This window comes from Oncorhynchus kisutch, linkage group LG5 (genome assembly GCF_002021735.2).
Source record: "Oncorhynchus kisutch isolate 150728-3 linkage group LG5, Okis_V2, whole genome shotgun sequence".
Classification (NCBI taxonomy): domain Eukaryota; kingdom Metazoa; phylum Chordata; class Actinopteri; order Salmoniformes; family Salmonidae; genus Oncorhynchus; species Oncorhynchus kisutch.
The window spans coordinates 14,479,418-14,502,185 of NC_034178.2; the positions used below are offsets into that span (position 1 = coordinate 14,479,418).

The 22,768-nt window shown below is 41.7% G+C and overlaps 1 protein-coding gene across 1 annotated transcript in view; it reads left to right on the forward strand.

The window, feature by feature from the left end:
• Window positions 1-792: 792 nt before the first annotated feature.
• The window catches only part of LOC109890693 (alpha-1,6-mannosylglycoprotein 6-beta-N-acetylglucosaminyltransferase A), a 114,104-nt gene continuing 92,128 nt past the window's right edge, over window positions 793-22,768 (forward strand). Inside the window, exons 1-2 of the mRNA XM_020482680.2 lie at window positions 793-967; window positions 17,424-17,910. Coding sequence (XP_020338269.1) covers window positions 17,670-17,910 — 241 coding nt within the window. The 5' untranslated portion in view covers window positions 793-967; window positions 17,424-17,669. The remainder of the gene's footprint in view (window positions 968-17,423; window positions 17,911-22,768) is intronic.

The following is a 22,768-nucleotide window of genomic DNA, read 5'->3' on the forward strand; positions in this document are numbered from 1 at the left end:
TGTTTTTAATTAACCACCATCGAAATCAAAAATTTTAAGCAAATATAAAATACTTTGCTATGGATTAGATAAGTGAGTACGCCTGGAATGTTGCTGTATCCTGTTATGTTCTAATTCATGTCCCCATAATATTGGCATATAAAACTGTGCTGTGGATGCCCTCTAGTGAGCCTCTTAGTCCAACAGTTTGGATTTCTTTCAAATCTATCAGCCAAAATAGATGATTATATCTGAATCAAGCGACGCACCCAATGTGTGTGACACAGTGTGTGTGTGACATATGTGAATCACGGTGACTGACTCTTACTTTCAGTATACAAAAGGCCACAGCAGATGGCAGCAATCACTAAGCTTGTCTTTAAAAAAAAAAAAGTGTTCACCTTTTAAAGGGAGAATGGTGATTTTGTTGTCATATGACACTACGCAGCCTAGGGATTGGGCTGCTGTGTAGATTCGGCTACTTATAATGAACATATGAAAGTAAGAAAAATGAAAATAATATATAGTTTCAGTTATCATGGAATTATTGACCACATAAATAGTTAATGCATATCGTTTTCCCCTATTTGTGATATCTTTAGGCCCACAATTCCTTGTATGACGCATGCAATTGGTACATATGCGAAATATAAAATAAACATGCTTCTAAATATGAATAAAACAGCACCAATGTAACATGTGATACAATTTATGCTTATCCTTTTCTCATAAAGGTAAATGTTGCTCTCTTTTTTTCGTTATTTCAACGGGATACCAACATTCAGAGGATCCCTGAATAGCCTTCGCGTTAGGACAAGGTGCTGGAAGTGACAGAGCGAAAGAAAAGACTCCAGCGCTAGAGCGGAAAAACCGTAGCAAGCTACAGTAACTGGCCATTCATTCGGAATCCTGTAGCATCTGTTATCATATCAGCATAAAACAAAACCTGAGCCCCGAAGTCAACTCGGAGCACTCTACTATCCGAAAGGTAAGCTGTAATATGATTTCCACAACATAGCATTTTCATTGCAGAGACGCAGTATTCTCCCAATCGTACTACGAGCGACTTGTCACTGCGGTTAGAAGTGCTGATCAATGACCGAAGGATGACCAGAAATCCAGACTCATAGCTAGCTAGCTATTTCAGTTTGTTCTTGTTTTCATGTCAGATATCTCTCGTTAATAACAGCTATTACGGTAATGTTATTGTTAGCTCCACGAGTAGCAAGCTAGCTAACGTTAGTTGGCTAGCTGAGAAAGTACTGCATGTGACAGCTAGCGCGAACTAGTAAAGAATCGCGTACCGCAGCGGCCAAATGTTGCTAATAATCCATCTGACCTATCCAATATAATGGTTAGATAACCTGGTAGTTTCAACCCGTTGAAATGCAAACGTACTGGCTTCCTTGCTATCCCTAAAAACACAGTGGCTAGTTATGAACGGGGCTACTTTCTTGCTTGCTAAAATTGTCTGTTGTCGATTATAACGAGTGCGCGGTCAGACGAGAGTAACTAGCTAGCCATGTTATAGCCTACCTCCCTACCGTTGACAGTTTTGCAGTAACATTAGCAAACTAGCCAGTGCATGTCTATTGTTTCATGATCACACAGAATCATAGCTCGGGTTGCATTGATTTAATACTACTACAAATAATAATAGCTAACATTCTTTTGAATTCGATCCTTGGCATGATATGATAGAAGTGACACTACTGGCTATGTCGCTTGAATTGCTGTTTGAAAGGTATCTAGCTGGCTAGAGGTGTTAGCCCCCCCCCCCCAATCAAATATAATGAGTATGGTTAATCTGTACGAATCTAAAATACATGGCTCCGTTTGACACTGCATGGTATTGCCTAGTCTCAAATTGTTATGTACAGCCTGTATCTTTTGATTGTCTTTTCACTAGATATATTTTGATAATTTGCAGACTTGTTTTTTTTATATATATATTTTTTTTTACATAAAGCAATGTTACTACAATATAACTACACGTGAAAATGTATCAAATTAAAAGGTTTTGTGACCATGGTAATATATGTGCGGTGTCCTTTTGTGGATAAGTATGAAAAACACTTTCCCCACACTTTCCACTGTGAGAGATAGCTCACTATATGTTCCTAACTTCCTATAGCTCAGTGATTGGGTTGCTCAATACTGCCTTGGCTGCAATCCTCTGAGTAGATCTGAAAGAGTGCTTCTCTTACAACCCAGGAGATTTATTCAAACACCCAGAAATCCCCTTGGAAACAGTCCAGTGTACTCTGTAATTACAACTGTAGTCCACATTCTCTACAGTATACTTACTCTAAGGAATTTGGCTCAGGTACAGGTAAGGTTGTGGTTGGTGCCATGACAACATAAAACATTCAGCTTTTGATGTTTAGTATCTTCTCTTGGAGGTTGGCTCTTTCTTATCCCCTTGGTAATGAAGAAGTGTGATTAAGATGGAGGACAGACTGGCAGGTTTAATTGAGGTGATCTTGGGTTTCTGTTTCTGTTCACCTCACTGCTTAGCTTATTATCCTGACCATCAAACGGCCATTGGGGCTGCAGTTAGCAGAGGTGAGCTGCTGGCTTCCTTGCCTTTATAAAGAGCTCTTTCAAGTGCCTTTGCTGCAGCTCTTGGGGAGTATAAATCTGCTTGAAAGGAGCTTTGCTCCAGTGGCATGCCTTGCTGCTGGCAAGATAAATCGTTGGGACCGCATCATTGGGCATGGCTGGAGATGACGGAGGGATGGGACGGAGGTGGGCTTGTTGATGGTTTCGCCCAGAGCCGCGGAAGATTAAGTCTCTCTCTGATTAAAGGGGTCCTACTCCTCACGGCCTGTACACACACACACCACTGCCTCCCTCTCTTTGTGCCACCCACTCGCTGTGCTTGGTCACTGTGTTCGGCTCGAACTGACTTAGGCTAAAACCGCAGTATAGCCTAATACAACCTTCTGTTTAAATGGTTGGGCAGGTCCAAAGCTTCAGGTTTTTCTTAAAATGTCACATATCACTAGTGAATTCTGTTTGAGATGTAGGCTAATGTTCGCTTCGAGCATGTTTAGAGTTTTTTATGGAGGGATTGAAGATTGCCTCACCTAGGTGCTTTTTTATTTAACCAGGTAAGTTGACTGAGAACACAGTCTCATTTTCAGCAACAACCTGGGGAATAGTTACAGGGGAGAGGGGGGGGATGAATGAGCCAATTGTAAACTGGGGATTATTAGGTGACCGTGATGGTTTGAGGGCCAGTTTGGGAATTTAGCAAGGACACCAGGGTTAACACCCCTACTCTTACGATAAGTGCCATGGGATCTTTAATGACCTCAGAGAGTCAGGACACCCATTTAACATCCCATCCGAAAGACTGCACCCTACACAGGGCAGTGTCCCCAATCACTTTTTGTATCAAAGAGATGAGCTGTTTATGAATCCTTTTGAAGGGCAAGGTAGAGCTTGTAATTAAGCCTTTCATCACTTGATTAGGCTGTAGATTGAATCATATGATATGATCTCACTTTGTCAAGGCAGATGGAAAGGCTTGGGATAAATATACAGCAGTCAGTATTTTAACACTGGCTTGTAACCACACAACTTTCTATTAAAAGCAAATAGTTGCGTTGTTCAGCTTAGGCATGGAGGAACGCAAATAGGAGCTTTTAGCTCGGGACCGGATTCAATGCCTGTAATAGCACTGTTTATACCATATACATAACCTAGTCATTCTATTTTCAGTCATTCTACCTGGTCTTTGTTTATACAACATTGCAGATACTGCTCTGTCATTTCTTGGTTGCAAAATTTTTAATTGTTAGCCCAAGCCTTAATTTCAGTTTCTGTAACAAAACAAGCAACTATAATGTAGAGCCCTCAAACTTAACTCTGGCCCTCGAAGCCAGTTCCACTGCTTTCTCCCATGGTTTGCCTCTAATCATGGACTGATTTAGACCTGGCACACCAGCTGGGTGCAATTAATTATCAGTTATAACAGAACCAGCAGTTCTGTAGATCCAGCAAATCTACCACTTAGACTTGCTTTCAATGACAAGTACAGATCTATAACTCACATTTCTATGTGAATTTGGTCAGGTCGCACAAAAAGTTTTATATATTGCAGTTTTAAGGAAGTCTACCCCCTGTGTTACAGGATGTGCTGCAGTACGGTTCAGTACTCAATAGGTTTTCATGACATTCTGCTCCAGTCAAATGATTAATGTCCTAGCACCCATACTGAGATCTAATGACACCCGGGATAAAGTACTCTTCTGTTTCTGCTCTGGTGGATCTCGAACACAATCAGCAGACCAGGATATTAGCTGCTTTCTGAACCTCTGGGGATGAAGGGGGATGTATTGCTTTGATTTAGTTAAATGGTCACTTGTTGCTATGCTCGTCCTGCTTGGGTTATTCCTTACATACAGACAAACAGTCCTGTGGCTATTACAGATCATCTTTATATTTCACTAACCTATCTTTCCAACGGCTGTGTGTTGGTTAAACCGATAGGTCTAACGTTTTTGTCATCTGAAAGCCATAAGTCCACAAACGAACGTTCCTCTGGGAAACAAACTCAGTCTCTATTGTAACTATCATCTTATTACACAATGAATTCATGTTTCTGAGTATTGTTTTCTTCCTCACTGTTGTTCTTGAGATGAGACACTTGATTGGAAGAAGCTTGACTGTGAAAATGAGCACTTTACGGTACCTACTAGTCCTGACAGTTTTACTGCCGCTGGACCTGAACGGGTACTTGCGGGTTTGGGGTTAAGAGGATCACTGTCTAATACAACATCTCAATCAGTTTAACTGCTCGCCTCTCCATAGGCTTACAGGAGTGAGCAGCAGGCTCGGTCAAGAAACTAGAGACCAAGCGGGTCTCTGAAATGTGCCTGCCCTAGGAGAGCGGCCCGAGAGGAAACCATGTTTGATTTACTGTGCGCGGCAGTGCAGTCAACTGCCTCCTTTATTCAGAGGAGGTGGAGAGAACAGAAACGCTCTGTTGGTGCTCAATTCACAGTAAGGGGTTAACAACCCCACACAACTCTTTAACTCTGTGATGGTGTGTAGGGTTGGGGGCGTGGTTAACATTTGTCCTATTGTGATTATTTACCCATAAAATATTGTGATATACGATGCTATTCTTGGCAATTTCTCGCATGGAATAGCCTTCATTTCTCCGAACAAGAATGGACTGACGATTTTCAGAAGAAAGTTCTTTGTTTCTAGCCATTTTGAGCCTGTAATCTAAACCACAAATGCTGATGCTCCAGATACTCAACCGGTCTAAAGAAGGCCAGTGTTATTGCTTCTTTAATCAGAACAACAGTTTTCAGCTGTGCTAACATAATTGCAAAAGGGTTTTCTAATGATCAATTAGCCTTTTAAAATGATAAAGTTGGCTTAGCTAACACAACGTGCCATTAGAACACAGGAGTCATGGTTGCTGATAATGGGCCTCTGTACGCCTATGTAGATATTCCATTATAAATCTGCCGTTTTCAGCTACAATAGTCATTTACATCATGTAACAATGTCTACACAGTATTTCTGCTCAATTTGATGTTATTTTAATGGACAAAAAATGAGCTTTTCTTTCAAAACAAGGACATTTCTAAGTGACTCCAAACTTTTGAAGTGTGTGTGCGTGCGTATGTCCCAGACTGTGGTGCTGTGTTGAACCAGACTTGGGCAAGAGGCCAGTGGCAGGATGGCCCTGCCTGGCTGGTGGGGTGACCGTCACAGATTGGTCACGGTGCTGCGCCCGCCCGCATCACGTGTGTGTGTGTGGTGCCAACCGCTTGAGAGCAGAGACTGCAGGGAAATGGTAGCTCAGCCGATGAAGGGGAGGGCAGGTGGGAACTGGAGCTTATTCAGTTTGGTACAATGATAACCCTATCATTTTGCAGGTAGAAATGCAGGCCTAATGACTAGAGCTGACTCATAGGCCTGTGCCTTATTCTACATGACATATACTCATGTCTGGTCTACACCAGTGCATTTATATATGTTCTACACCAGTGCATTTATATCTGAATGATCAGTAACTGCACTCTTCTTCTGAGGAAGTGGTGATCTCTGTCTCTCACTTGCTCTCTCACTCAGCACCACCACTGTCATGTTAAGCTCAGCGTGGGTGTCGGGAACAGCCTGTTTTGATCGTCTCACTCATCACACTTAGTATTAAGTTACCCATCCCGTGCCATAGTGTTGCTGTTTTGTCTACAAAGGACACAATGCAGTTGCCTGGTTAAACCAGACCGAAGTTAAATACGCAGTGTTTTTTCTGGTCGCATAGTCGTTTTCTACAACACCCTGCTGAAACAAGAAGTAGCAAAGTTTCATCACTTTGTCAAAAGTTAATGTTACCACTGAAACGGACTCAACCGCATGTGTCATCTTTTTGAATGCCTGACCGTCCCGTCTTCAGTCAGCTGTTCGTTCCACAACACAAAAATCTAAGCTGGATAGTTTACCCCCTCTCATCTCTCCTTATATTGTCAGTTAAATGTAAACCAGGCTTTCTTTTACTTTGCTGCTTTGGGTAAAGTTTGTCGACTTGAATATGACGTGTGTGTGTGTGTGTGTATGTATGTATATGTATGTATATGTATATATATATATGTGTATATATATATATATGTATATATATATATATGTATATATGTATATATATACACACAGTGCCTTGCGAAAGTATTCGGCCCCCTTGAACTTTGCGACCTTACGACTGATTGTTGTCCTATGGACAGAGTCTCCCACCTCAGCTGTAGATCTCTGCAGTTCATCCAGAGTGATCATGGGCCTCTTGGCTGCATCTCTGATCAGTCTTCTCCTTGTATGAGCTGAAAGTTTAGAGGGACGGCCAGGTCTTCGTAGATTTGCAGTGGTCTGATACTCCTTCCATTTCAATATTATCGCTTGCACAGTGCTCCTTGGGATGTTTAAAGCTTGGGAAATCTTTTTGTATCCAAATCCGGCTTTAAACTTCTTCACAACAGTATCTCGGACCTGCCTGGTGTGTTCCTTGTTCTTCATGATGCTCTCTGCGCTTTTAACGGACCTCTGAGACTATCACAGTGCAGGTGCATTTATACGGAGAATTGATTACACACAGGTGGATTGTATTTATCATCATTAGTCATTTAGGTCAACATTGGATCATTCAGAGATCCTCACTGAACTTCTGGATAGAGTTTGCTGCACTGAAAGTAAAGGGGCTGAATAATTTTGCACGCCCAATTTTTCAGTTTTTGATTTGTTACAAATGTTTGAAATATCCAATAAATGTCGTTCCACTTCATGATTGTGTCCCACTTGTTGTTGATTCTTCACAAAAAAATACAGTTTTATATCTTTATGTTTGAATCCTGAAATGTGGCAAAAGGTCGCAAAGTTCAAGGGGGCCGAATACTTTCGCAAGGCACTGTATATATATTTAAAATATAATATATATTTTAAATACGGTTTGGACTGAATGTCTTTATCCATAATCGTCAATTACACTGTCACATCCCTAGGCCTACATGATAACATCTTTTGTCCAAAGAATAAACCGATTAATTTGATATAGACTAGATTAATCGGTTCCACAGATAAATCGGTGATATTATGTACATAGAATACACAAATATGTCTGCTCATTTGCGGTCATACATTATTATTGAACATCATTCAGACCTAGGTCACAACGTGAGAGATGGTAGGCATTGGTGGTTTGACAGTGCGTTGCTTGCCACAGCCAACATATTTGAATAAGTAAATAATCAAAAGTACACTTCTCCAAGCAAGCAGCCCTGTCCTCATCACATTCTTAACGTTATCTGGCCAGCAAGATAATTAGCTAGCTAACAGAGTTTTTTTGTATCAAGGACAAGTGTTCACTTTGGCGCCAGTCCAGTGTTAGTACATAAGTAGCACAGGTAGCTAGCCAGGTAGCTAGAACTTGTCCTTGATACAAAGATAACGCTGTTACTGTCTGGACCTATTATGTTAGCTAGTGGGCTTATTTAGTTAGTTTTCCGCAATCTGCAAAAAGCAAGGCAGTTAGATATGTCCCGTCATTAAGGCCATGTGCTTGTGTTCATGATGAGATAAGTAGCTAACGTTAGCTAGCTAGCTAATTTGGAACTTTGTGACTAAAACCCTGTGCGGTTAGCATTTTCCTGCATAAATGTTTTTAGTCATTAGCACATTCCATTTGCAGTTTAAATGTATAGCCAATACATTTTGTATTGAGAAACAGTTTCATGTACATGTGGTTTCTGTAAGAAAATATTGTTGTAAGGAATAGCTAGCTTGTGGTCAGTGGATATCCTGTAAACCAGTGGTTCCTAACCTATTTCGGTTATTGTACCACCAATTGCATTTTACTCTGAAGTACCTGCTCATGCATTTTACAAGTCGGACTATGGTCTCATGAGGCTTCTCATGTACCCCATGTGGATAGGCCAAGTACCTCTGTTCGGGAACCACTGCTGTAAACCACAGATGAAATGTACATTTTTATATTCAGTTGAGAAATCATAATTTAGAATATCTTTTAATCTTTTGGAGCACAATTTGTGTAGAAAATTGTATGTTTTTCATTCCATTTCTAAAAAACAATATATTGGCAGATTTATCGATAATCGGTGACTTTTGCCACCCTAAAATCGGTATCGGACCCAAAAATCCCATATCGGTAGATCTCTAGCAGAATTGCATTGTTGTGTAAAGAAATCTTCATAATGACAATGCAAAATACATTGTGTTAAAAGCCAATCAGAGGTGTTTTTGGGCAGAGTGTTGGCCTATTATGCTGTGTGCCGTTCACACCAGTAAGGTATGGCCGTTTGTCTGGACTAGAGGTGGGAATTAATAATTGAATGGAGGCCCTGCCGAGTGTGAAGAAGTAGCCTATTAAGATGCGCAGTCACACTCGTCTCCATGACAGCATGGCCATCGTCAGTTTCACGTCTCCATTACCTTAGACTGCTGCCTGGACGGTTCAAGGGCTGTGTAGAGGGACATACCGGTACCAACTTGAGGCTATAGTCCTACAGTTTTAAAGTGTTTGGGAATGTCATTCCTATGCCTTAGTTTTGGCTCAATCAACACCTGTACATTTTGGATTGGACATTTTTTCAAGTCACCTGATTCTGACTTAGTTTTAGGTGGGAAATGCAGCCTAGGATGATATATATTTTTTTCTCATTCTGATCCATTATTGATGTAACCTATCTATTCACATATTTCAATGCTTTTGGTCAGCTTCTGCAACATGTGAGGTGAAAAGTCTTTTAAAGAACATTATTCCATTTCAGTAGGAGGCTGTCTCTTTCAGCTATTTTGAGCTCCCATCACAAATCCTAAGGAAATGGACAAAGCTTTAGAAGCCTGCAATGCATGGCCATCTGTCTCAGTCTTCGGGAGGCACGGTGAGGGGCAAGGGTGTCAATATATTTATCAGTGGGAAGTAGCCTATGATGTTGATGATTATCATGGCTTTTTGGGTGTTGTGATGTTAAAAGTATGTTTGATTTATTATGTTCCTTCAGACCTTTGTGTTGTATGATGATTGGGAGCACACAGACTACTAGCCTAGCTCTTTCTGATCAAACTAGGGTATTGACATAGCCCATAGGCTTGTTTATACGCCTACCTATGTGAGCACACAGTATTTTGTGATCGGACAATTGTATAAACCTAAAAATAATCACAGCTGTTAGCAGCAGTTGGGATTCTCAGCCCTTCTAGAGATCAATTGAGTGTGTGTGGGTTCCAGCCATTTAAAATGACAATTCAGTCATTTGTATGTCACCCACTCCAACGGTGGTGGTTGTATTGCATATTGTGAAACCGAAGCTGGCTGTCAGCACGCAGGGTTTCATAGGCGCTGTTGGGTGCCAGAAGGCACCCTGCCAGCCAAATAAAGTTCCTGAGTTAGAAACCTGAGAAATTTGTCTGTATTCTTATGCCTCCCTTCTATAGAACAGGGAGGCGTTGTGACAGTCAGCGAGCACATTGGGGGTTTCTGTTAAAGTTTCAGGGTCTTGTGCATTTAGGGCACAAGCACATCATAGAAAAGCGTTTTGCAACAGCACACACAAATGTGCGTTTCTTATTGGACAAGTTCAGAAAGTAGCGACCTCCCCGTTTCACTCCGATTTAGGTCATCATGCCTATTGAACAAGAACCCGATCTATGTTGACACAGGGTCATGTTTGTAGTGACCCCCAACCCTTCTCCTTTTCTCTCCTTATCGGCGGAGAATGGCAAACCATAACTCAGTCTCATAGAACCCAGACCTGTGAGAGACAGTTGATGTTATCAATGCAGCAGATTGCAGAAGTAGGTTTTCCGAATTTAAAGCGCTGTGCAGAGATTTTGTTTTTCATGCCCGAATGCTTCATTTCTTTTGCACTGTATCACGTTCGAGATGATAAAAGTCCAGCATTAGGTGTTAGCAGAAGAAAAAGATTGACTTGACTACATTTTGAATTGAATTGAATCATTTGACTTTTTCCTTATCCCATCCTTCAGGACTTGTGAAATGGTCTTGATAGTCTCAAAACTGGTGACAATGGCAACACAGACGTAGAAGTTTTCAATAGAAAAAGCCCATATATTTGTCAGGGCTGGTACGCCTAAATATCCAAGGAACATTGGCACGTAACGGTGTTGAGATTCTGTCAGAAGTATTGCGCTGCCTGTGAAATTTCACTGCTGGAGGAAAGACTGCTCATGTATTGCAGCGCTGACCCATTTCCCAGGGATCATTTGGAAGGGGAAAGAGAGCCTTTTATGATCCTGCCTTTGAGTTGCATGCAAAGGTGCCGTCAGTCAGTTATCCACTGCCTCATCCCTGGGCCAGTATTCATAAAGCATCTCAGAAGTGCTGATTTTAGTATAGTTTTGGCTTTTTTAATCACAATTAGTAAGAGGGGGGACCTGATCCTAGATCAGCGCTCCTACTCTGAGATGCGTTGTGAATACCGGCCCAAAGGTTTTCATTTTCCTTTTTATAATATGTCTCGAGACATTTTATATCTTCAAGTGGGCCTGCTAACAGAGAAAGCCCTTTGGCTATTCAGAAAATGATTTATTTAACTGCTTCTGAAATGCTCGAGGCCTGTTACTATCTAATCCTCATCAAAGTGTTACAATCTGATGCTTGATAATTGACAAAGCTTTGTGGCAACTGATCTGAATAAATACAGCAATGCAAGGTTTCCCTCATTCTAGAATATCATGGAGCTTATTGGGCCTCTAAATAACAAGTTGAAGCTGTTTCACACATTAATGAAGCCCAAACGAATCGACGTGAGTGTGTTTGTCCCAACATTGAGGTTCAGAAACACATCATATTTGTAGCTAGATTGATCTGTTGTTTTTGGAACATGGTGTGTCTGTCTCAGCTGGCAGCATCACAGGGTGCAAGCAGTCATTACCGTGAGGTAATGTGTCTCTGTGGCTACTCTGTTCACTTCCTATAGCTAGCAGGGGGGCTTCCTAGCTCAGGTCCTTGGGGATCACAGCCCTGCTGGTTTTTGGTTAAACGGTAAAGACTTATTTCAGGAATGACACGTTCGGTAGGGCATAATGTTCTGATACAGAGGGAGGGATCATGCCAGCTCTTCATGATATTTGTAGATCTGCAATGTTTAGCTTGTTACACCCTGTTTAGCAGAGTGCATGTTTTGCGCTCTCTAGCAAATCAGTAACATCAATAGATCAAGTGCCCCAGAGAATTCAATCCAAATCATTTCCCTTGTTCTGAAATCCACACTAGCATATCACTTAGAATACAACACTTTATTCTAAGTGGTAGGCAGCCAATGCTGCTCGTATGGACATTGGACAAAAGACTTTGTGAGTCGGGCCACCCGACAGCCTGCCCTGGATCTTCCCGGTGTCCTCTCCGTTGCCACCTGTTCTGTCATCCCGAGTCACACCGCACGGGCTCCGTTAGCGTCTGCCGACCCCAGACCATCGGCCAACCTGATGGGATTAGAGCTCTGATGAAAGGGGACAGTAGGGGAGCACTGTGTGCCTCCTATGAATAATTATATTTTATTTCAGCGCCTGGCCTTTCAACAGAGCCAAAGTTACCTGGGAGCAGCTGTCTCCCTCTATCTAGCTGCTTCTGCTGCAGTAAATGGCTAGCTTCGTAAGCCAAGGGTTTGGGAGGAGGGCCACACAACACTAATGGCTAGCCATTGTCTCAAATATCTTTTGCTCAGTGAGGCCACAGATATAGGCCTATAGTTTCAGGCAGCACTGCCATTAGATTTTTTGGCAGCGTTTTACAATCTGGCATGAAAAAAAATAAACGTGAGAAGCGTGTTGGCCGATCGAATGCATAAACAGGCCTATATTCTTTTTCTAAAAAACATTTTTTTTTTATAAGGAACTCTGTAAGGAACGGCTGTAAGAATGCACAAGGTGCAATTTGGAAATTGGGTAGTGCATCATCAGTTCCTCTTGTCATGTCAGTCATTGTACACCTTAGAGATATTTATAACTTGTCAGAAATGTCCAGATCAACTAGCCCATGTCAGCTAACATTTTTTTATTTTGGGTTTTTAGCCCATAGTTATTGTTGTAATTTTCTAGTCACTCAAATATCACATGAATACACATTAGACATGGCAAAATGTATAGAATTGCAACAAGCATGTTGTGAACAGTCTGTCATGAACAGTGCCTGTGCCCATAGAAATAGATGTAGCACATGCACACGGGGGGGGATGTGATCCGCAGACAGGTGTTTTATACAACCGCCTTCTGTGTTCTCTTTTCGACTCCCTCTGCATTTGTAATCAAATGCCAGAATTGTATTAATCTCCTTATCATACTCTGCTTCTACCTGACATTCCACTGATTTCAATATTTAACAACTTTATTTGTATTTCCAGATGGCATACAAGTTTGTTGTTAAGGCAAATGAAAGCTCAAATGTTCGAGAAGGCATTTCTGCCCCCAAAAAAACACATTTTGATTAAAAAAATACAAATAAATGTTAAAATGCCTCTCCTGTAAAGTCGTGACCTGCAACATAAACCTAGTTAGCTGAAACGAGTCACATATACTTTAATTTGTCTTACCTTACTTCAAAGTAGCCTAGCCACAATCAGACCATATCTGTGCAAAATAAATGTTTATCAACTTTCTTTCATTGTCCAGCAGCCAAAGGCACAATATTGGTCATTTTAACAACCCATGCTAGTTATTGCAAAGTAGATCTCCCCTCTTTCTAAAGTTTCGAATGGATATTTTCATCTGTCACATGAAACCGCACAAATGCGAGCTGCGCCCTTTTGCAAAGTGTTTTCCCGCTAATTGCATAATGGAATGAATATTCGCGCGTAACCTACTGCCCTGTGCACGTTGCTGCACTTATAATAGTTTAGCAACATTTTAAGATAAACTTTCTGATCTGTTGTATCACTCATTACTTTTGAAGGTTAAAAAAATTAATACAATTATTTACCCTAGGCTTACTGGTTTTATGAATATCAATCTATCGTCCCACAACTGTACCAGAGTCTGTTTGGAATAGGCTATTTTTTTCTCAACCATCTGACCAATAGAATAGGTAACCTTCTACTTTGTGGGATAGTAAATTGACATAGAATAGTGATTTTGCTGTTTGTCACTCGTCTTGTCGGCTGAGGGAAAGTGCACATCAGAATTCGGTAAGAAGGACTGCACATCGTTGCATCCTCGACTTGCATGTTCTGTTAACATGAATTACCATAATCGAAATGTGATCTTTGTCATTCTGACCGCTGTGGGTGGACGCCCTAATCAGGTTACGCAGCCAATACATATGGGTCCGGTAAATGTCTCCAATGTCCAGTAAATTAAAAGGCTGCCGGTCCTAACAGAAACCCTGGCGCACAGGCTTGCGTTATGTAGACTAAACACCTATCCTCTAAGGATATTTTAATGGTAGTTCCCAGGGCCTAAGATCTACCCACCATCTGCTAAATGCGGGTAGATTTTGGCATTGGCGGGTAAGAAGTCTATTTCACCAGCCACGTTGGCGCATTTGTGAGTAGAAATAGTCAAGTATGATCACATTTATAGTAAAATAAATGCTGCATTAGCTGTTTTCAAAAGATTTGGTTCATAGCTGGTAAATTAATCGCTCAGTCAAAGAACTACAAATCCTATATAGCCTGTTCCACCTCACACTGCAACAATGCCTGTCTGGGGGCTGTGCGCATGTGAATAGCTTCATGAAAGATTCATATTTGGAAGTGCTGTGCACAGTCATAAGAATGGGTCTAATTGACTTGAAACGAAAGTCTACTGAAGTGAGACTTTGTCCTTGTGTTTCTTGGCTATTTGCATTGTTTTATTCACATTAGAGGTTGACCGATTAATCGGAATGGCCGATTTAATTAGGGCCAATTTCAAGTTTTCATAACAATCTGTAATCAGCATTTTATTTAACTAGGCAAGTCAGTTAAGAACACATTCTTATTTTCAATGACGGCCTAGGAACGGTGGGTTAACTGCCTTGTTCAGGGACAGAACAACAGATTTTTTACCTTGTCAGCTCGGGGATTCGATCAACCTTCTGATTAGAGTCCAACACTCTAACCACCTGTCTTAGATGCACTCCACGAGGAGCCTGCGTGGCAGGCTGACTACTTGTTACGCGAGTGGAGCAAGAAACCAAGGTAAGTTGCTAGCTAGCATTAAACTTATCTTATAAAAAACTATGAATCTTAACATAATCACTAGTTAACTACACATGGTTGATGATATTACTAGTTTATTTAGCATGTCCTGCATTGCATATAATCGGTGCGGTGCCTGTTCATTTCTCATCGAATCACAGCCTACTTCGCCAAACGGGTGATGATTTAACAAGCGCTTTCGTGAAAAAAGCACTGTCGTTGCACCAATGTGTACCTAACCATAAACATCAATGCCTTTCTTTAAAATCAATACACAAGTATATATTTTTAAACCTGCATATTTAGTTAATATAATTTCTTTTAACTAGGGAAATTGTGGCACTTCTCCCGTGCAAGGAGTCAGGGTATATGCAATACAGCTGTTTGGGCCGCCTGGCTCGTTGCGAACTATGTGAAGACCATTTATTCCTAACAAAGACCGTAATTAATTTGCCATAATTGTACATAATTATGACATAACATTGAAGGTTGTACAATGGAGCAGCAGTATTTAGACTTAGGGATGCCACCCATTAGATAAAATATGGAACGGTTCCGTATTTCACTGAAAGAATAAAGTTTTTGAAATTATAGTTTCCGGATTTGACCATATTAATGACATAAGGCTCATATTTCTGTGTTATTATGTTATAATTAAGTCTATGATTTGATAGAGAAGTCTGACTGAGCAGTGGTAGGCAGCAGCAGGCTCATAAGCATTCATTCAAACAGCATTTTCGCTGTGCTTCAAGCATTGAGCTGTTAATGGCTTCAAGCTTATCAACTTTCGAGATTAGGCTGGTGAAAGGGTTCACCAAACTAATATTTGAAAATAAATATGATTTTACTGCAAAATGCACACACTTTAAGAATACTACTGGAGTGAATACAAAGTGTTATGTTTGGGGCAAATCCAATACAACACATTACAGAGTACCACTCTTCATAGTGGTGGCTGCATGATGTTATGGGTATGCTTGTAATCGTTAAGGACTGGGGAGTTTTTCAGGATAAAAAAGAAACAGAATGGATCTAAGCACAGGCAAAATCCAAGAGGGAAACCTGGTTCCGTCTGCTTTCCACCAGACATTAACTCACCTTTCAGCAGGACAATAAACTAAAACACATGGCCAAATCTACTCTGGAGTTGCTTACCAAGAAGATAGTGAATGTTTCTGAGTTACAGTTTTGACTTAAATCTGCCTGGAAATGTATGGCTACTGTTGGCTACTACCCCCCACTACCCCCCCCCCCCCCCCCCCCCAGAAACCTGAGGAGCCTGACTGAACAGACCATGGATGTAACTAGCTTCCTTAGCTGGCCTGAGGAGGAGGAGGAGGAGGATGATGATGATGAAACAACACGTACATGTATCCCCACAGTGTGAAGGACACCTAGGCTTAAGGCTGCCTGTCTACGTCCTAAATTAAGCCCTATTCCCCCCCCATGTAGTGCACTACTTCTGACTAGCCCTGTGAATACATATGCTGCAATAGAGTGGAGCGATATAGACAAACATCCATATCACGATAAATTGGCTGAATTATCATGATACCGATATGTTGAACGATAAATGTATAACTTTAATGTGGATCAGTTACTTCTTTACATTACCCGTAGCCTACACCATTTCTCTAGTGTAGGCTTGCTTATCATCGCTCTCGTCTCTCCCCTTCCATTTCTCTCTCCCTCAACACATTGCTTTCACTAAGAGGCTCATGAAGGTCTTATGGTTAGCAAGAGTTTTCGGGTGCCTTACGAAATAACCTCACCTCTTGGCTGAAGATGATGGGCAAGAAGGATTGCCATTTCACGCGAGAGCAAAACGTCCTGTTTTTCTCCATCCTTGAGTGGGCAGGTATACAGTTTTTTTTTTCTTTCCTAAACTGTATCACTGAAATATTTACAAGTCCCAACTCCTCGTACCTCTACTAAAGTTGACTTGCGGTATGGTTTTGTGTCATGGAAAGTTTTTTTGGGGGGGCCGGTAGTCCTAAGGGTAACCTGCCCACTCATTCAGTTACTTGTAGCCAAGCTATTGGCATAATAGTATTCTTGTGAAAATCATTACACAGTAGACCTTACAGGTTTGAACATAGACAGAGACAACATAAAATACAATTTAGCTTTCTTTAGGATGTTTAACAGAAATTGAAGTAGACTTAACTCTGAAGAGAGACTGGGTTGGGTTATATTTCCCTGTGGAGACAATGTGATTATTCACCATTTTCACTTCACGCTGACTGCATCTTTTTTTTGCATGAGAATCTTCTTAGCAGCAGGGATTTGTCAGCTTTGATACATTTTGTTTGTCTCTCTCCGTTTAGTTCTTGGCACACGTTTCAGGGCGCAGTTCTAGCTCCTGCTGTTTAATCGAAACGAACCTGAATCAAAGTGGTCCCATTTTATAGCAGGTTGTTTGTAACGCATTGCAGCAAGGACAGAAGGTTGTCTATAGTGTGTGTTTGTGTGGTATGCACATGGTTTTTAGATGCAGATGGCAGAGACATAAGGGTTATCCATGAGTTCATCTGACTTTACGTAAGTAGGAAAAGAGCTTAGTTGCCAAAATCTCGGACTATCCCTTTAAAAGCTCATCTTGGCAAAGTGCGGCGCTGTGCAAAATGAATATAGGGGAAACATTGGATGGCTATAGCTACAGTAGCTAACACCCGCCTTGGGAATGCACATGTAAATACTACTCCTTTTGCTTCTGGAACTGCGGTGTTTTCTGACTCTTGAGTGCCTCTTAACAGCCTTATCTCTCCTCCTCTCTTACAGAATGCAGCTTGGCCAGTCAACCCGGTGGGAGTGACTGATTAAAGATGGGCCAAAGAAGTAGAGCCCACTGGTGAGGAGTGGTGAAGAGTCCAAACAGAATCATAGCGGCTAAACTACCCCGAGCGCCACCATGCCCCGCCTCCCCTTCTGAACTCTCCTGCCACTCCGACTCAGTCCCTTCCACCCCCTGTCCCTCACGCAGAGACACAGTCACTCTTGCCAGTCGAACTGCGGGCCGCGCTCGCCATGGCCTCAGCCTACCTGTGGAAGCTGTCGTCCCAGAAGCTGGGCTTCTTCCTGGTGAGCTTTGGCTTCATCTGGGGCATGATGCTGCTCCACTTCACCATCCAGCAGCGGGCCACGCACGAGAGCAGCACCATGCTGCGACAGCAGATCCTGGAGCTCAGCAAGCGCTACATCAAGGCCCTGGCCGAGGAGAACCAGAGTGTCATGGACGGGCCCTACGTGGGAACCATGACGGCCTACGGTGAGTACCGAGCACTGCGCAAGCAGTGTTCTCCGTCCTTTTTGCGCTCTCTTCAAAATAGAATGACTCCACTTTGCAAAGTGGTGGTTGTGAGAACTATGAATTTGCTCAATGGTACACTGGGAATGTTCCATTCATTCACTTGGTATGTTTTATTGAATGGAATTCTGATTTGACAGTTGTTGATAGTGCTGCAATATTTGATCACCCTCAGTTAGAGAACACACTGCTATTGAATAAGGACAGGTTGAATTGATTTACTATGTAGGCTAAGTAGAAGTGTCTTTTTAAAGTCAAAATAGCCAGCCCTATACATCCTCTGATATACAGATCATACAAAATGCATAATGTAGGCTGTTTATAAGTGTTTTATATTTTAATTGTATCGTGGTTGTAATGCAACCATAGACAACGGGGAAGACAAGAACGAGGAAGAGAGAGAAAGATTTACATTTTGTCTACAGCAGGGTGCTGCCTCATTGGATAGAGGAAAGTAAAGCATTAGGGGGCTAGCCAGCCAGTAACTTGACTTGCGCAAACAGAGGTGAGTGATACGCTGATGCAGCTGCTTTCCGCCATAACCTATTAACGCCCCGCAAACAGCCATCAATAAGTTATTCACGCCGTTAATAGACCCGTTTGGGTCAATGAGAGGCTTCCTTAGAAACATGAGATTGGAATTGATTACGCTGAACACATTCTAATGGACGGCGAAAAACCAGAAGATGCTGTAAAATGACCAGGCAACCAACCAACCGTCACTGGTCCCGGAAAGTAGCTCTCTGAAAAGGCCACGCCTAATATGATTGGTCTTAAGACTCTCTTAGCCTGTAAAAATTCCATTTTCCCGGCGTTTGTCAGGCAGGAAGCCTCCCGCCTATCTCAGAAACACCGAGTAGGCCTATCAACCTCCGTTCTTCTGCCACAGTCTGCTAATCGCCAGACCTCAAAGAGTACTGACTGGCGAACACGGAGCATTTAGCTGCTCCTTGTTCCCCTTAGGGTCTGTGTTAAAACATTGATGCAGAGTGTTGAAGCATCTGTCTTGGTGAAACCCTTGGTCGTACAGATCCGGGACGCGTCCCAAATGGCATCCTATCCCCTACTTACTATGGGCCCTGTCAAAAGTAGTGCACTAAATTAGGAGTAGGATGCCATTTGTGACGCAACCGAGAAGTCTGTTGTTCTAGCAGCCCAGTGCTCTCCGACCTGTTTTTAAATGACCTGGATGAGGGTGTTGAAAGAAATCCTAAGCTTTATCCCAGACCGGTATAATGATATCAGCTCAATGTAATGGGCTAATTGCTTAATCGTGTCATTAATTATCTCCAGAAAAGCATGAAATGAGTTGTTGCTGCAAACACTATTATTCGAGAGGCAATGAGACAAAAGATCTGTGATATGGTCTCTTCAGAACAGATTCATAATATTCTGTCAATTGCCTGAACTTTAATTCAAATGAATAAACTTCATTAATGCACCAAGTGGAGTATATGTTTATATGATGTAATAATGTCAGTATATAACAGATTTTTTTTTTTAAATCCAGCTGTAATGAACTTCAACATTACATTGGACAAGGCAGTCTTTCCCTAGTTTGATTTTCCAGGCGGGCGCAAAAGCTCCCAAAGCAACATCCACGCCCCCTGGCATCGAAAATACAAATGGAAAGCAGTAGAAGCCAAAACCCTGTTTTGGCAACAAAGCTAGCCGTTGAAACCAGTGGCAGATATATGCATTGGTAGGGAAAACATTCATATTGATTCAGAAGATGTTGTTTGGGGCATTGTGTCCTGTCTTGACCTAGGTCTAAAGAACCAGTCTGGAACCAGTTTATAATGGACTGGATGAAACCAGTTTCCCTGTTTTTTTTTGTGTTTTTTTCTCTCATTTGAACATGTCTCAATCTTAATGTACTTCTTGAGACTGGAACACTGTTTACTCTCTGCCATAGAAACATAATGATACGGTCTAGGAAGCCTTTAAAAAAAAAAGAAGCTTTTGATTAAATAAAAGTACTAAGGGGAAAAATTGCCTCATGCTGCAGTATTTGTACACTCTGCAGATCTAGGATTCATCTCGATATGACATTAACGCATTTAAGGGGAATTATGGCTTCCTCTCTGCTCTCAGTAAATTACCCATAACATCTGAGTGCACGTTAATTAAATATTGTATCAAGACTGAATCGGTCTGGTGGTTTATGTGGTGCACTGAACATTGTTTATTAGTTTGAGTAGATTGAAATTTGGACTGAAAAGAGAGAAGCATTGAACTAAACAATTCCAGCCAACCTGTTTCCACGCTTTCCTTTTGTGAGAAGAGGTTATAAAGTTTATAAATATCTGGATTGACGAAAACCCATCTTTCATAAAGCATGTTGATGAGTAAGTTAAGAAATTAAGAATGAAAAGGAGCTTATTTTATAGGAATAGGTCATGCCTTTCATTAAGTAGCAGAAAACAAATGATTTAGTCGACATTCATACCGGTTATAGACTATGGCGTTATTGTATATCTGAATGCAGCTGCCACTGTATTGAAGCTATTAGACGCAGTTTATCATAGCAAACTACACTTTGTTACAGGCGATAGGTTCAGTACACATCACTGTTTTCTGTATCAGAAAGTACAGTAGGTTGGTCCTCTTTGAAGTCAAGTAGATCGATGGATTTTACTCGTTTTGTTTGTAACGCCCTCCTGCATAAACTTCCACTTCCCTTTTTTTGCACCTTACTTGTGGAATGATCTCCAAGGCTCTCTAAAAATGTAATGAATTGGTGCCTCTTGGGCAATTCAAAAGGTTGATTGAGGACCTTTTTTACTGAAGAATGTGTTTTCAATGAGTTATGTTTAGCTTTTTGTGTATATCGATGTGTATACAGGGCTTATCTGGGAAAGAGACCTTGATCTCAGCATGACTTCTTGTTTAAAAATAAAGGTTAAATAAATAAGAGAGTGCGAGAGACGCCTTCTGTAATAGACTGGAATGATGGTCAAATTATGAGGAAGCTGCACTAACTGCATAACTGAACATAGCTTTGGGACACAACATTGGAAGTGTGTGTATTGGTTGGACTCCCTGAGTTGTGCATTGTTCTGGTGGGTGGCCATGAAAAATAACAATTGTATTTATTTTTTATTTCACCTTTATTTAACCAGGTAGGCCAGTTGAGAACAAGTTCTCATTTACAACTGTGACCTGGACAAGATAAAGCAAAGCAGTGCGACAACAACTGGGGTTACACATAAACAAACATACAGTCAATAGCACAATAGAAAAATCTATGTACAGTGTGTGCAAATGTAGAAGAGTAGGGAGGTAAGGCAATAAATAGGCCATAGAGGTGAAATAATTACAATTTAGCATTAACACTGGAGTGATAGATGTGCAGATGATGATGCACAGGGAGAGACATTGGGTGTAAGAGGGTAAATAATAATATGGGGATGAGGTAGTTGGGTGTGCTATTTGCAGATTGGCTGTGTACAGGTACAGTGATTGGTAAGCTGCTCTGACAGCTGATGCTTAAAGTTAGAGAGGGATATATAAGACTCCAGCTTCAGTGATTTTTGCAATTTGTTCCAGTCATTGGCAGCAGAGAACTGGAAGGAAAGGCGGACAAAGTAAGTGTTGGCTTTGGGGATGACCAGTGAAATATACTTGCTGGAGCGTGTGCTACGGGTGGGTGTTGCTATGGTGATCAGTGAGCTGAGATAAGGGGGGGCTTTACCAAGCAAGGACTTCTAGATGACCTGGAGCCAGTGGGTTTGGCGACGAATATGTAGCGAGGGCCAGCCAACGAGAGCATACAGGTCGCAGTGGTGGGTAGTATATGGGGCTTTGGTGACAAAACGGATGGCACTGTGATAGACTACATCCAAATTGTTGAGTAGAGTGTTGGAGGCTATTTTGTAAATGACATCGCCAAAGTCAAGGATCGGTAGGATGGTCAGGCTTTGTTCAGAAATAGGAAGCCGATTCCAGATTCAATTTTGGATTGGAGATGCTTAATGTGAGTCTGGAAGGAGAGTAGTCTAACCAGACACCTAGGTATTTGTAGTTGTCCACATATTCTAGGTCAGAACCGTCCAGAGTAGTGATGCTAGTCGGACGGGAGAGTGCGGTCAGCGATCAGTTGAAAAGCATGCACTTAGTTTTACTAGCGTTTAAAAGCAGTTGGAGGCCATGGAAGGAGTGTCGTATGGCATTGAAGCTCGTTTGGAGGTTTGTTAGCACAGTGTCCAAAGAAGGGCCAGATGTGTACAGAATGGTGTCATCTGCATAGAGGTGGATCAAAGAATCACCAGCAGCAAGAGCGACATCATTGATGTACACAGAGAAAAGAGTCGGCCCGAGAAGTGAACCCTGTGGCACCCCCATAGAGACTGCCAGAGGTCCGGACAACAGGCCCTCCGATTTGACACACTGAGAAGTAGTAGTCGAGAACCATAACCCAGTATAGCTGGCTTCAGCCCAAAAAAACATTCCTGTCAACAAAAGCATATTTATAATCTCTAGGAACTCTTACTTACCAGACATAAAGTGCAGTTCAGATATGTATTTGATAGCGAGGGACACATTTCACTTTGTGTATGGTAAGTAGAGTTCCTCGAGATTATAAAAGCATTACATCACATCATGTGGTTACTTGGCAATGGTGATATAGTATCTGTAAGGTCACTATAATTACAACATGCGTGCATTTCTTACATCTGCCATCAGCTCACATTAGTGTTGTGGGATTTGTGCATGTGGACTGATGTGATACTGTGTAATATCACTAAGGCCACGAGCGAGCACACAGCTGCATAGAAATATGGATTAGTCTCCCCGTCTGTCAGTCCGACTCTAAGCA